This window comes from Schistocerca nitens, chromosome 1 (genome assembly GCF_023898315.1).
Source record: "Schistocerca nitens isolate TAMUIC-IGC-003100 chromosome 1, iqSchNite1.1, whole genome shotgun sequence".
Taxonomy (NCBI): domain Eukaryota; kingdom Metazoa; phylum Arthropoda; class Insecta; order Orthoptera; family Acrididae; genus Schistocerca; species Schistocerca nitens.
In genome coordinates, this window is record NC_064614.1 from 1,109,010,930 (window position 1) to 1,109,027,380 (window position 16,451).

Genomic DNA, 16,451 nt, shown 5'->3' on the forward strand with positions numbered 1-16,451 from the left:
ACTCCCCTCCCCGCAAAACTTCATCAGTCCTGGATATATACATGTAACATTCTCTAAGTTTTCCCTGAAACACACTCCACTGTATCTCCTACAGCAGGAGGTCTATAAAAGCATGTAATGTTTGACATACCACTATGTATACCTTCACCCCAAGTATTTTTCAGATGAATTCACAATTGCACATAATGACTACCATCAGCTGTAGAATGAAATCACAACAATGAAAACTTGTGCTGGACCGGGACTCGAACCCAGATTTTCCACTGTGAGTGATCGCCTCACCATTTGGCTATCCGTGCATGACTGATGGTCAACCTAAACTTCCATATGTTGTCAACCAAACGTCTACGATCTGTACTCTCACATCCACTATGTGTATTCCCGTAAGGATCAGACATTGTGCTTCAAAGTCGCATGCCTGGTATCGGCAGATAAATAAGATATTGCAGTGCTGGTGTTATTCTGATGATGATGCACTGCGGTGACCACAGCCATTACTAAACACATCAGATGAATTCGCAATTGCGAATAATGACTACCATCAGCTGTAGAACAGAATGACGAGAATGAAAATTTGTGCCGGACTGGAACTCAAACCTGGATTTCCTACTCATCACTAGCAGTCATCTTACCATTTGGCTAACAGTGCATGACTCATGGCCACACCCAAACTTTCATACTGGTCTGGCACAAATTTTTATTGCCGTCATTCCATTCTACAGCTGATGGTAGTCATTATTTGCAATTGGGAATTCATCTGATGTGTTTAGTAATGGCTGTGGTCGCCACAGTGCATCATCATCAGAATAACACCAGTACTGCAATATTGCCTAATTATTTTTGATTTGGTATGCGTAATAAACACACTAGGTATGATCCAATTCTTTGCAGTGAATATGCCAGCACTATTGTTGTCTAACTAGCCTTGTGACATATATTCTAAGATTTAACTGCTATTCATTTCGGTGTTCAGCCATCTTTCTGTGTATAGTACCATGTGGGCATTACTGATATTACATGTGAGACTAATTCTCAGATGCTCTTACAGTTAATTAATACCACATTAACATTTTATCTTTATTTTTATTTTACAATGTTAAAGGTTTCCCACTGTACTTAATGTAGATGATCTCTCTGAAAAATAGCATATAACAGATCACTGAACCTCAGGTGTAGTTCTCTGTTCTTAAAAAAAAAATTATGCTCACATACATACTGCACTACCAAAGCAGCCACCTCCTGTGAATAGTACGTGCCTAGGCTATTATGGGGCCCCTAAATTTCTCCATTCAGTAGCAGAGATTATTAGCCTCACAATAGCTGGCTGGCTGTGTCTTAGCAGTAGGGTTTTAGAGCCACTTCCTAAATATTTGGCATCAATTTCCATGACTGTTTATGTCAAACTGCAGTTCAGAAATACAGACTTACCTTCCAGTCTCTTTGCGAGCTCCTTTGTAAAAAGCACATTTGCCAGCTTGCTCTGGTTGTAAGCTTCTCCAGGATCATACTGTTTCTCACTGTTTAGATCTTCTAGGTTTATTTTTCCTCGTTTGTGTGCAATACTTGATATATTAATTATCCTGCTTGGTGCAGAAGCCTGCCAACAAATTTCCGTTGCTGCAATAATTTGCACACAATATTATCACACTATTATGAAAAATAGAATCGTGATAATGTCACAGATTAGTCAGTTTAATTTACAGGTGAACTTGCCTTGATTATATCTAGCAACAAGTTAGTCAATAAAAAATGACCCATGTGATTCACTCCAAGCTGTGTTTCAATTCCATCTTTAGTTCTTGAAAGAGGACACCTCATTACTCCAGCATTGTTGATTAGTATATCAAGTCTTTTGTGCTCTGAATATATGAAACAAAACAAACAATTCAATATATATCTAAATATTATTATATTAATATAATAGAGAAAAAACATTCCACGTGGGAAAAATATATCTAAAAACAAAGATGATGTGACTTACCAAACGAAAGCGCTGGCAGGTCGATAGACACACAAACAAACACAAACATACACACAAAATTCTAGCTTTTGCAACCAACGGTTGCTTCGTCAGGAAAGAGGGAAGGAGAGGGAAAGATGAAAGGATGTGGGTTTTAAGGGAGAGGGTAAGGAGTCATTCCAATCCCGGGAGCGGAAAGACTTACCTTAGGGGGAAAAAAGGACGGGTATACACCCGCACACACACACATATCCATCCACACATATACAGACACAAGCAGACATATTCATAGACAAAGAGTTTGGGCAGAGATGTCAGTCGACGCGGAAGTGCAGAGGCAAAGATGTTGTTGAATGATACGTGAGGTATGAGTGGCGGCAACTTGAAATTAGCGGAGATTGAGGCCTGGTGGGTAACGGGAAGAGAGGATATATTGAAGAGCAAGTTCCCATCTCCGGAGTTCGGATAGGTTGGTGTTAGTGGGAAGTATCCAGATAACCCGGACGGTGTAACACTGTGCCAAGATGTGCTGGCCGTGCACCAAAGAGAGGGAAAGACGAAAGGATGTGGGTTTTAAGGGAGAGGGTAAGGAGTCATTCCAATCACGGGAGCGGAAAGACTTACCTTAGGGGGAAAAAAGGACGAGTATACACTCACACACACACACATATCCATCCACACATATACAGACACAAGCAGACACATTCAAAGACAAAGAGTAATGAGGATCACCCTGTGGCTAAACATGCCTTGGTGCACGGCCAGCACATCTTGGCACATTGTTACACCGTCCGGGTTATCTGGATACTTCCCACTAACACCAACCTATCCGAACTCCGGAGATGGGAACTTGCTCTTCAATATATCCTCTCTTCCCGTTACCCACCAGGCCTCAATCTCCACTAATTTCAAGTTGCCGCCACTCATACCTCACCTATCATTCAACAATATCTTTGCCTCTGCACTTCCGCATCGACTGACATCTCTGCCCAAACTCTTTGTCTTTGAATATGTCTGCTTGTGGATGGATATGTGTGTATGTGCGCGAGTGTATACCCATCCTTTTTTCCCCCTAAGGTAAGTCTTTCCGCTCCCGGTATTGGAATGACTCCTTACCCTCTCCCTTAAAACCCACATCCTTTCGTCTTTCCCTCTCCTTCCCTCTTTCCTGATGAAGCAACCATTGGTTGCGAAAGCTAGAATTTTGTGTGTATGTTTGTGTATGTTTGTGTGTCTATCGACCTGCCAGCGCTTTCGTTTGGTAAGTCACATCATCTTTGTTTTTAGATAAATATTATTATATGTATATAATAGAGGGAAACATTCCACATGGGAAAAATATATATAAAAAAGAAAGATGCTGTGACTTACCAAACGAGAAAATGCTTTCTCGTATGGTAAGTCACAGCATCTCTGTTTTTTATATATATTATTACATGTAAATAGACTGTATTTGCTACAACAGAAAGCAAACTTTTATCAGTGGTAACTGGTTTGGTAATGAATTATGAAACTTAAAGTGGATGAATGATGACAGTTCCATTGTATCTCAATAAACCACACCTGCAATGGTGTGCAATTAAGAAGGCAGCTGCATTATGTATTATGTGCAGGCAGAGACAGAATGCTTTGCAATAGTGCCACATGCTACAGCTGTTGCCTATCCTGGTAACTGGCAACAATGGGTTAAGTGCCAAATTAAGCCACTGTTACTGTTTATGTTTCTGACTCTTCCATGAAAACTTTACATGGTCAAAAAACTATTGCTGTTGCTTCTTAATGTAATACTTAATAAGTCTACTTTATTACATCTACAATAAATGCTATGATCTTCACCATACCTGAACTAACACAAAAATCAGCACTAAATTTTCTATTTGTACCCTAATGTTCACACTATAGCTATCCATAGAAGAATGATGCTACTGCTGGAGCATCACGTGGTAAACTGGTGGATCATGTTACTATCTGCCTTCTTACAGGCATATCACTACAGTAATGAGACAGTCTGAGAATCTTAAGTTTTTCTCACAAGACTTCAGAAAACTAACAATTTTCAAATGAACACAGAGCTGACTGGTGATCTGAATCATAATTTTCTGGCCAAAAAATTATGTTATTTTAAATTCTGATCCTCCCACCTTACGGCACAATCTTTCCATCAAGTAGACTACATAAGATGCGGATTGCTGGTTAATATACACGGCTGACAATTCATTTTTCCTCTGAATTCTACTTGTCTAAGTGGAGGAAACACAGTTATCTCCCACCCAACCTCAACAAGGAACCCTTAAGTAAATGAGTATATGAAAGGGGGAATAAGTGTGTATTTATAAAAAAAAAAAAAATGCAAACAGAAAAAGGCTTACTTATGTTTCTCATGAAAATCTGACACAAGTAAAATTATCTCATAGAGTGGGTGAGGGGGGGGGAGTTTGAAGATCAGATTATTGTATTATAATTTAGGTAGAGCACAATATGAGAGCAAATAAAACGTTTTACAGCCTGATAGCAAAAGACTGCGGCATTTGTCGAAATTGCTCTCCTTCTTTAATACACTTCATTCTTAGAAAACTCCCACTCTATTTGTCACTTATTTTTAAAGTTATTGATGAGAAGGATCCCTCTTGTGTCTCAGGAACGCTTCTTCTGGATGAAGTCCACTTCAAAATATTATGCTGGGCCAGTGACTGCCACCCACTGCTTTTATTGACATTTAATTTTTGACAGGGAGTGGCGGACCCATGCCTCATCCACAGCAAAAGATTTGTATAAATAACTATTTGAAACAATGGTGATAAGTTTTTTTTCCACATTAGCAGGCTTAAGAACAACATAACAAGAGACATAACTTAGCAAAAGAATTCTTAATACAGAAAAAAATATACAGCATAGTTCATTTATTGTAGCGTGTTCACACTTTTCAGGTGATTGACAGCGAAGAAAATGCAAGTGAAGCAGCAGTTCAAGGAAACTACACTCCTGGAAATTGAAATAAGAACACCGTGAATTCATTGTCCCAGGAAGGGGAAACTTTATTGACACATTCCTGGGGTCAGATACATCACATGATCACACTGACAGAACCACAGGCACATAGACACAGGCAACAGAGCATGCACAATGTCGGCACTAGTACAGTGTATATCTACCTTTCGCAGCAATGCAGGCTGCTATTCTCCCATGGAGACGATCGTAGAGATGCTGGATGTAGTCCTGTGGAACGGCTTGCCATGCCATTTCCACCTGGCGCCTCAGTTGGACCAGCGTTCGTGCTGGACGTGCAGACCGCGTGAGACGACGCTTCATCCAGTCCCAAACATGCTCAATGGGGGACAGATCCGGAGATCTTGCTGGCCAGGGTAGTTGACTTACACCTTCTAGAGCACGTTGGGTGGCACGCGATACATGCGGACGTGCATTGTCCTGTTGGAACAGCAAGTTCCCTTGCCGGTCTAGGAATGGTAGAACGATGGGTTCGATGACGGTTTGGATGTACCGTGCACTATTCAGTGTCCCCTCGATGATCACCAGTGGTGTACGGCCAGTGTAGGAGATCGCTCCCCACACCATGATGCCGGGTGTTGGCCCTGTGTGCCTCGGTCGTATGCAGTCCTGATTGTGGCGCTCACCTGCATGGTGCCAAACACGCATACAACCATCATTGGCACCAAGGCAGAAGCGACTCTCATCGCTGAAGACGACACGTCTCCATTCGTCCCTCCATTCACGCCTGTCGCAACACCACTGGAGGCGGGCTGCACGATGTTGGGGCGTGAGCGGAAGACGGCCTAACGGTGTGCGGGACCGTAGCCCAGCTTCATGGAGACGGTTGCGAATGGTCCTCGCCACTACCCCAGGAGCAACAGTGTCCCTAATTTGCTGGGAAGTGGCGGTGCGGTCCCATACGGCACTGCATAGGATCCTACGGTCTTGGCGTGCATCCGTGCGTCGCTGCGGTCTGGTCCCAGGTCGACTGGCACGTGCACCTTCCGCCAACCACTGGCGACAACATCGATGTACTGTGGAGACCTCACGCCCCACGTGTTGAGCAATCCGGCGGTACGTCCACCCGGCCTCCCGCATGCCCACTATACGCCCTCGCTCAAAGTCCGTCAACTGCACATACGGTTCACGTCCACGCTGTCGCGGCATGCTACCAGTGTTAAAGACTGCGATGGAGCTCCGTATGCCACGGCAAACTGGCTGACACTGACGGCGGCGGTGCACAAATGCTGCGCAGCTAGCGCCATTCGACGGCCAACACCGCGGTTCCTGGTGTGTCCGCTGTGCCGTGCGTGTGATCATTGCTTGTACAGCCCTCTCGCAGTGTCCGGAGCAAGTATGGTGGGTCTGACACACCGGTGTCAATGTGTTCTTTTTTCCATTTCCAGGAGTGTACAAAGTCACTCACTTCATAGCGATGAGTGGCAAGATGCTTTCAGTGGGAACTCTCATAATTTCATGTATGGCAGAAATTAAAGAATGTTTGTTTCCAAGGGAGGTGCAGGCAGTTGAAGGGAGGACAATGTCTCATTAGCTTTGCTGTACCTTTGCACACACTTGACAAAAGCACAGAAATATCCGAAGCTCAGCTTTCAATATTTGTGTATGCGTGTCGATATGGAGCTGCCAGAGGATCTGATATTTTTGAAGTTGTTTGTGAATCAGTGGACAAGATGCATTTGCTGTGGGATAAGTTCCACTCTGTAACCACAGGTAGTGTAGCACAAATGATTGGACGTCATAAAGATTTTGCTTCTCATTTAAAAAATAAAACCAAAAGTGAATTTCAGATTGATGTTTTTACTGTTCATTTTTCATTCCCAAGATGCACTGTGTGCTAAAACAGTGGAACTAGATGCTGTAATGCAAGTCCTGGTCAAATATGTGAATTTCGTATGGCGGCATGGAGTAAAACACTGCCATTTCAAAGGATTCCTGAAAGATATGGAAGCGGAGTGTGGTGACATACCTTCCACACACAGCTTGTTGGCTTGGTCGGGGAAAAGTCCTTGATGTTTTCTTTCCCATTCACGAGAAAATAGCTATCTTTTTTGACATAAAAGGGGAAGAAATGCACTGCTTGAATGATTAATATGGATATCAGACCTAGTGTTCCCAGCTGATATATTTCTTTGTATCTCAACAATTTAAATTTGTCATTGAGGCTGAAGAGTTACTGATAACTTGACATGCACGATCAAAAAAGTTATGTTTGTATGAGAAGCAAATGAGTAATGGAATTTAAACATTCTTCAATCCTCTGGCTGCTTTAAAACTATCTGAAAGTACCAGTTTCAGTATTTACCAAGTCAAGATAAAAAAAGTCATCACGTCTTTTGAAACAAGATACCAAGAGCTTACCACTTTGGAAGTGGAAATGAAATTGTTCAGCACACTTTTCTCATTTTCACTTGATGACCTGCCATCATCACTACAGTTAGAAGTTAAAGACTCGGAAAATTCAAATTTTCTGGAAGACAGATATTACAACACACTGTATTTGTCAAGGTGGTATCAATCATCAGCAAAGAACATGTCGCAAGCTGCACAGATGATATGCATGTTTGGATCTACATATTGTTGTGAGTAGCTTTTCTCAGCAATGAAAAGAATAAAAATCAAGGAACGATCTCTTCTTCAGGTCGCAATAATGAAGAACATTCTCTGCAATACGGCTGCAAACACTTTACTGCCAGGTATTTCTGCTTGTTTTGAACAGAAAATTTAAAATTTCAGAAGCTCAATAAACAATCAAATTTCTCTTAAAATAGTTGTTTTTTTATTTATTTCCTTAACTTTCTATTTCCTTAAAGTAGTATGACACATGTCGTAGCAGCTAAAGAGTATTTGGGTGTTGATCATGTAAAGAGTGTCAGGCAGATCAAAAGGCTCGCAGTGCCATCTGTCGTGCTACGTATCGCTGGCCCATTTGGCTGTTCACAACCAGTGACAATACTCTACGGAGCAGGGAGTGCTGTGCAGTTCAACAGGAAGATCACAAGCTGGGACAGCCTACTTTTAGATGGTACACTAGTTAAATGGAGAGAGACCAGAATAGAAATTTGTTTGAGTCATTTGCTCCAGAGAGGCAGGCCACAATGTTTTCTCATATGAGCTGCTTGTACACTAGGCATTCACTATCCACATCTCCTGCAGACTGTTGGTTCAAATGGCTCTGAGCACTATGGGACTCAACTGCTGAGGTCATTAGTCCCCGAGAACTTAGAACTAGTTAAACCTAACTAACCTAAGGACATCACAAACATCCATGCCCGAGGCAGGATTCGAACCTGCGACCGTAGCGGTCTTGCGGTTCCAGACTGCAGCGCCTTTAACCGCACGGCCACTTCGGCCGGCACAGACTGTTGATCGCACCTTCCTCTCTCAGACTTCATTAATCCTGTTTCCTCATTTACCTCTAAATCTACATAGATACTCCGCAAGCTCTACATAGATACTCCGCAAGCCACTGTACAGTGATGGCACTACTCTTCATTTTCTCCCTGTTCCACTTGCAAATAGTGTAAGAGAAAAAGGACTGTCTCTAAGCCTCCGGACGAGCCCTAATTTCTCTTACTTTATCTTTGTGGTCCTTCTACGAAATGGATGTTGGCAGCAGTATAATTGACTGACAGTCAACTTGAAATGCCGGTTCCCTACATTTCCTCAATAGTGTTTCAGGAAAAATGTCATCTTTCCTCCAGGAATTCTTATTTGACTTCACAAAGCACTTCCATAATACACACATGTTGATCGACTCGATTGGTAACAAATCTAGTAGACTATGTTTGAATTGCTTCAGTGTCTTCTTTCAATCTGACCTTGTTGAGATTGGCAAACAATGGAGTAGTATTCAAGAATGGGTCACACTAGTGTTCCATACAGTCTTCTTTACGAACCACTCTTTCCTAAAATTTTCCCAATACACCAAAGGCAACCATTTACCTATCCTACTCCTATCATCACGTGCACACTCACTTTCATATTGTTTCGCAATGTTACATCTAGAGAATAAAAGGATGACAGCCAAAACAGTTGCAACTGCTTAAAAATGTAATATGAACAAAATTATCAAGTTGTCACTTATGTGAATGCTTGGTTTCTGTTCATTTGGACATGTCTGAAAGAACAAACACCACATGTAACCCACACCTGTGACACATATTATGTGAAGAATTTTAACAGTTGCTGCTGCAGCCATGTTTAAAATCTTGTTACATCTAGAGATTTAATCATTATGACCATGTCAAGCAGTGCACCACCAATCCTGTATTCGAACATTATGGGACTGTTTTTTCTAATCATCTGCATTAACTTACATTTTTCTACATTTACAGCAAGCTGTCATTCGTCAACCAACTAGAATTTTGTCTCAGTTATCTTACATCATCCTAGAGTCACTCAACGATGACACCTTCCTGTACATCATGGGGTTATCAGCAAACAGCAGGAGATTGCTGCTCACCCTCTCTGTGGTGTCATTTATGAATAAAGAGAGCAAGAGCAGTTCTATCAGTTACGGAAGCCACCAGCCCAATAATTCAGTACCCATATTAACAAAACACATATACTCAACTGCTTAAAAATGTAATATGAACAAAATTATCAAGTTGTCACTTACGTGAATGCTTGGTTTCTGTTCATTTGGACATGTCTGAAAGAACAAACACCACATGTAACCCACACCTGTGACACATATTATGTGAATTGAAGGTGGAGGGGAGGGAGAAGTGAAAGGAACTAATGACATCAGCTGCATCAGCACTTTATGTGGAATCAGTGGTGACGAGTCAAAATGTACGCTGGACTCAGACTCAAACCTGGGATCTCCTGTTTACATGGCAGTTGTGTTAACCTCTGTACCACCCAGACATAGAGTTTATTGCAAATGTGCAGTATATCTTGGCACCCTGCAGATCACGTATGGTGTCTGTTCTTTTGGACATGTTCAAACTAACAGACATTGCGTATTCGTATATTTGATTTGCCTCAGTGGGCAATGAATGAACAACCTTCAGTGTGGATGCACATTTACATTTGACCTCCAGCAGAAATCTAAAATTAGCCATCATAGAAGACATGGTCAGGGACTGTGGACAGGTGGCGCTAGGTGGAAGTGTGGGTCAGCTGGGGAGCTTGCTGACAATTTCACTCGTCGCCACTGATTCTACGTAGAGTCTCAATGTTGCTGATATCATTAGTTCTTTCCTTTTCATTACCTTTCCCCCTTCAGTTTATATAAGTTGTCACTTAACATAAATTACTTTACAACACAAACCATCACAACTAATAAAAGTTTCACTTTTATTGGACTGGTGCTCCTGAGTGTGGCATGAAGCTGACAATGTGTTCTGCAGCTTGCATCTGTTGATACAACTCAGCTGAGAAAGTATTTGTGAGTCATCAAGTTTGAAAATTTCACCTACTGAAATGTGTGCTGATTTTGTATGGTGGTATGTGAAACACCATCTGGGATTCTATGCAGTTGACAGAAGCTTAAGTGTATGATACAATGGAAAAACTGCAAGAGTTTGCATATCATAGTGGTTTAGAGAAGGTATTTGGTTCCACTTTGGAGAAATAAGCACTTTTAGCCGTGAACATTTAAACTTCATTTTCCAATGTGCTTTTATAAATGTTAATAAAATCCTTACACTGATGTTCAGAGGAACCAAGAGAGTCAGTTTCAAATATTTCGACAAGACACTGAGGAAAAGAGCACATCAAATCTTTCATTGCATAATGAATTTGATACAGATGCAACTGTTTCACTGGCAGCAGAAAATGACAAGCTAATGGAACACAAAAACAGTCGTCAGAGGAAGTAAGGAATATTAGAATTCCTTGTTAGCAACATTGTCATTACAGGTAGAAATTCACTGGAGATAGCTGGGACTGACCAAGCTGTGGGGAGTAATTGGCTGTGGCTCTTTTTAAAGGAACCTACCTGACATCCAATAAATGTGATATTGAGAAAGAATGGAAAACATACACGAACTTGGCTGAAAAGAGATTTCAACCTAACTTCAGTGTCTGAACCATTGTGGCACTTTGTTCAGTAAGATGATTGAACAGTGAAACATAGCAAGAGTCATGAGAAAATAAAATGGAGAATAATTAGAGACTCATTTGTCAAATGAGGATCTAAAGTTTGGCAGATCATTTTAAGGTATGTGCAGGCAGAAAATAACAACCTCCCCCTTTTCTTGCATCATCACCTGGAACACACGCATGAAACTAAAATGCCACTTGCCTTTGTCACTATCATTGACTCATCAGATGCACTTAAAACATAGCCCTTGCACTTCACAAACAAAATGTGCTATTGTGACCAAGGACAGAACACCCTTACAGTGAAGTGGATGAACCCATGCCTCAGTATTTCACATCCAAGAATACAATACAACTTTACGTAAATGGATTTACTAAGTTAATGTCTACCATCACCACAATAATGGTAGTTTTAAATTATTATGCGCATACTGTGCTGTTTTCTGAACAAAATGATTTTCAAAACAGCAACAAGCATTGACTCTGAAAACAATTACAGAAAGAAATGTTAATCACTTATTTTGCAAGAGATAATATTAAAATTATTCTTTCTCATGTTTCAGCAATCCTTGTATTCATTATATTCTTGGAAGTACATGCAGGGTGGTCAAAAGAGAGCTGTCTCCAAAAATGCTTACACATCTGTCACAAAATAAATACATTGGTTAAAGAATAGAACTGTTCTTTACAGATGATGAAGGAAATCCACAGATGTCAATTTGGAACTGTACGCGTTTTATCAAACTATGAGACAAATTTAGAAGCTCTGCCTGACATGTGGAAGGAATAGAATTTTCATTGTTCTGCTGTGTCTCTTCCAGGCTCGTGATTATTTAAGTATATCGGGCACTTCAACTTGCTCCACAAAGGGAGAGAGAAAGCCAGGAGATTTTACTTCCTTTGCTGATTGTCCTCTTCAGACATGCGAAGGTCGCATGTGAGGTTTGTGTGCCACTGCCCTATCTTACTGATAACATCCACACTGTCATTTCACTTCTGCCATTTGATCCACAAATCAGATAAACAGATTTCAGATCTACAACTAACCATTAACAGTTTTGTGAGTAATGCCTGGTTTACAAAATGTAACACAATTCTTTTACCAAAAACTAACCTAAACACTATCCAACAGTTGCTCAACATACTGCTGAGGACTTTCTGGTGCTTAAGAGTCCTTGTTCTGTGACTTAAGTTTTGTGCTGAAAATTATGCCTGAGGTTTTGCCAACAGATTTACATCCTTAAGCTGTTTTACATGAACTTTGCTTCAAATAATTCTAGAAAATCATCTCATACTGCTTTGTCATTACTATCAATTTGTATCCATTTCCACTGAATACTTAACAATGTTTGCTACTCTGAGACAACCAACTTGTTATAGGTAGATGTCTACACACAAAGCCCCTCATGCAGGCTAGGGCATCCGCTGCTCACACACAAAATTGTGTCTATCATGATTTCTAATGATCTCTTTTTGCTCCTTAAATTATGTTGGCATTTCATGACAAATACACTTTTCAGGACTGTTTCATTTTGGCCACTGTGCAAAAGTCACCTGCTTTAATATATTTATCAAACATCTGGCCAGAATGAAGATTTGCTGGAGATAAAATGCAGTGTTTTGTAAGTCAAAGTCACAGCCATCACCTCTCATGACTAAGCACCTGCCAACAAATGCTGAATTACTCAAGAAGTGGGAATCTGTGCCCATGTGCATCCAAATTCAATAATACTTTTTATCTTGATTAAGCTGTTCCGGCAGCACAACTGGCCCGGTCTTGCCAGTGTGGTACAGCAAGCCAGTACAGAGCTGGGAATGATGCTGATAACTGTGGCCTGTGTCAACATAGCACTGATGACAGTTGGTGGTATACTTTGGAGATGGAGCCCCATCTGGCATGCACCTTAACAGGACTGGGAATGAGAAGGTGGTAGAGTTAATTAGTGAGAGTATAGAAGATGGGCATGGTACCATACACGGTCAAATACCTGTTGTCACTGGTAGGGTAAATCATCCCTTAAGAGGGGATGTACGTAAAATTGGTCAAAACCGTTGAATCTTTTTTCCTGGCACTAGATAGTTACGTAACATATACTTTTACCAATGAAAATTTAAACTTCATTGTCTCCAATTCTCAAAGTTAGTTCATGCTACAAATTATGTAAAATCCATCTCGTTTCAATTACTGCATGGTACCATACCCCTTTTCTCTGTCCTCGTTTGTGATATTTTATTATTTCCTTCCACCAGCGAAAACATCTGTACACTATAGAAGGCTGTGAGCCCATTTACAAAACAATTATTTATGATTTATTAAAGAAATCCACACATGGCTGAACACAAAAATCAAACGAAAGCTTTTAGAACTTCATGGAGAAGAGATACCAAAAAACAACATTTTGCTCATCTACTATTCTTAAAATTTCCTCATATGATGCTAGTCTGGAGTTCGATGATAACAACACTGAAACAGTCAGGACCCTTATGAGACTAGGATTTAATGCCGGTTGCTTCACTGAAGACTTACTGAAGAAGGGTGATGATGTGCATTTTGCTACTTCTGAAACGTCAATGAAAGATATCGCCAAAAGGGCACAACAGAAGGATCAAACTAAAAGTAAACAGGTATGTGAAGACCAGAAAGGCCAAATGCATGGTTATGAACAACATTATGGTGTTTATTTCTGGTATAAATGCTAATAATGTATTTTTTATGCATTTCCCGTGAATTTCATTTCTAAATATATAAAGGAACATTTTCCACTGACCGACTACAGATAAAAAAGTGAAATTTAGTACAGACTTTGTATGTACTATAACACAACTGTCTGTGGCACAAAATTTTCCAAGTCTTTTATCATCAAATTTATTTAATTTTTTATGAAATAAAAATTCCAGTGTTTCATACATATAAATTAAAAAAAAAATGCTGCAAGATTTTTAAGAATGATATTAAAAAAACTGGTACATAGACTTGTTTATCTAATTACTAAGAATAACTTACTACATTTTGAAAGTGATAAATAAAGTAAGTTCTTAGAAAATGTTTCTTATGTGGTAGTACATGTTCTAAAAGTGTCCAGCAATGCCTTGCCAAACTTATTTGACAAAAAGAATTGAAAAAGAAATAATCCAGATTATAGCCAATACAACAATGACACCATGTGCAGAATTTGGTTCAATTCACTCTCAAAGCGTAAAAGTTACATCATCTTATATGTAGCCATATATTTTCTCATTATATGCCCTCCCTTAAAAATTTCTCAACCAGATTAGTGATTTTTTCTATAGATAATGTTTCTTCTATGTATAATTCTTGTAAGATAGAATGAACCAAGAGAGGTGGAAATTGAAATATTGTCTTTAAAAAACAAAACCCCATCTGGGTGGGATGAAATATCCACAACTGGAACGAGGTTGTGTGTTATCACTGTCAATTGTTATAAACCAATTCTTTGAGCAGGGTTGTTTTCAAATTAAACTGAAATGCACTGAGATAAAATTGTGATTCAAAAAAGGATCAAGAGAAGGTGTGGAGAATTACCACCTTATCTCTCTTCTGCCAGTCTTATTCAAATTGTTTGAAAAGACTGCAGCAAAACAAATGGAAAACTTCCTTACTATGAATGACATAAGTTTTAAAAATCAACTTGGATTCCAACAAGGATAAAGCACTGTAAAAGTGGCAATAACATTAATCAAAAGATATGCTCATCATTAGACAAGGGTAGAAATGTTATAGGAATATTCTGTGATCTGACAAACCATCTGCTTCGCTCCCTATTTCTATTTAAATTACTGAAATAAGAAATCAGGGGCACTACTGTACAATAATTCGACTCTTACTTAATAGACAGGAAACAATGAGTAACAGTAACTTCAAATTCAAGCAATTACTCCTCAAACAGGACACAATTTCCCAAGGAGTCCCACAAGTTTTGATACTGGACCACTATCTGTTCCTTTTCTATACAAACAACCTACCACTTGCTACTGATGTTCATTGAGTTTATTTGCTAATGATATATAAATTCTAATCAAAAATGAGGTGCCTGAAAGAATTCCAGAAAGTGTTAAAAATACTTTAGAAAAACTTGAATCTTGGTTCTATCAAAATGAACGACAATTACTGAAATAAGAAATCAGGGGCACTACTGTACAATAATTCGACTCTTACTTAATAGACAGGAAACAATGAGTAACAGTAACTTCAAATTCAAGCAATTACTCCTCAAACAGGACATAATTTCCCAAGGAGTCCCTCCCCAGGGGTCGTAACCCCTGCAACCCATAGAAGATAAAGATGGTTTAGTAGCTGATTAGTGTTTTTAATTTATTTAAAAAAAAAAAATCTCACGGGATAGAAGGAAAGGATCATTATTAATACAAAATGAATTAGAATAACAACTCATACTACAACAAATACAATAAAAAAAAGAAGGAAATTAGAATTAAAACTAATAATAAAACAAATAAACCTAACATAAACAAATAAAAAAACTAAAGACAAAAACTAAAACCAAATCAATGCAATTTAAAACTAAATCATAAGAACAAAGTAAAATAAAACTAACTTACAATGATCAATATTTCACATAAGCAAACCATGTAATGTTCTTAGGCCTAAATCTTGATCAAAACATGAAGGGGAATGTATACACTGCCTGTTTAGTAAATAACCTGAATACCCTAGCATTTGTAACGTGTATTTTGTCAGGTGCCACAAACAGAGATGCCAGAAGGACAGTCTATCACTACTAATTTGAGACAGTTATTTGTTATGCCATAATCTTCTGGGGGGAATCCAGCAAGTGTTGCAGGGCTCCTAGTGTTACAAAAGAAAATAATTAGTAATGTGTGTGTTGCCAAACAAATGGAATCCTGTTGACTATTCTTAAAAAATTTAAAAATACTATCCATTCTCTCCCGTAACACACATAATCTGTCAATTTTCTTACACAAAAATAAACATATACTTGACCTTTTCCACCAAAACTCACCACAGAGGTAATTTTAACCACCAGAGCAAAAGGGGTAAAAATTTACAATAAAGTAAAAGGCAGCTACATATTTAACATGGAGGTTCATTAGCTAAAATGATTACTCTTTACTCTTCTCATGGAAAAGAGCTATAATTCTAATGAAGAAATAACTGAGCCTAGTTTCAAAGTTTGAACAAGGGAATTACAACTTTTTGTGTACTGAAATCTATAATTAATAATGTGTACTTGTATCTCACAAATGTATATAAAATAATGTAAACATTTGTATTTCTCCTAAAATGTTACTGTAAAACCTGATATATCTCCTATACATAAAATAAAGTGATTTGAAAACTGTATGTAACGAGATGAATAAATCACATTTTACAGGACTGGAGAAAGTTTTCTGAACAGCCTGGAGGGACTGCAAGGGGTATAGCAGCATATTTGCT

The 16,451-nt window shown here is 39.2% G+C and overlaps 1 protein-coding gene across 1 annotated transcript in view; it reads right to left on the reverse strand.

Annotated features, from left to right (window-relative positions):
• LOC126198914 (retinol dehydrogenase 13-like) overlaps positions 1 to 16,451 on the reverse strand; it is a 91,107-nt gene that overhangs the window by 11,170 nt on the left and 63,486 nt on the right. The window contains exons 4-5 of the mRNA XM_049935545.1: positions 1,714 to 1,859; positions 1,429 to 1,597 (exon numbers count right to left, since the gene is read on the reverse strand). Of these exons, the coding sequence (XP_049791502.1) occupies positions 1,429 to 1,597; positions 1,714 to 1,859 (315 nt within the window). The remainder of the gene's footprint in view (positions 1 to 1,428; positions 1,598 to 1,713; positions 1,860 to 16,451) is intronic.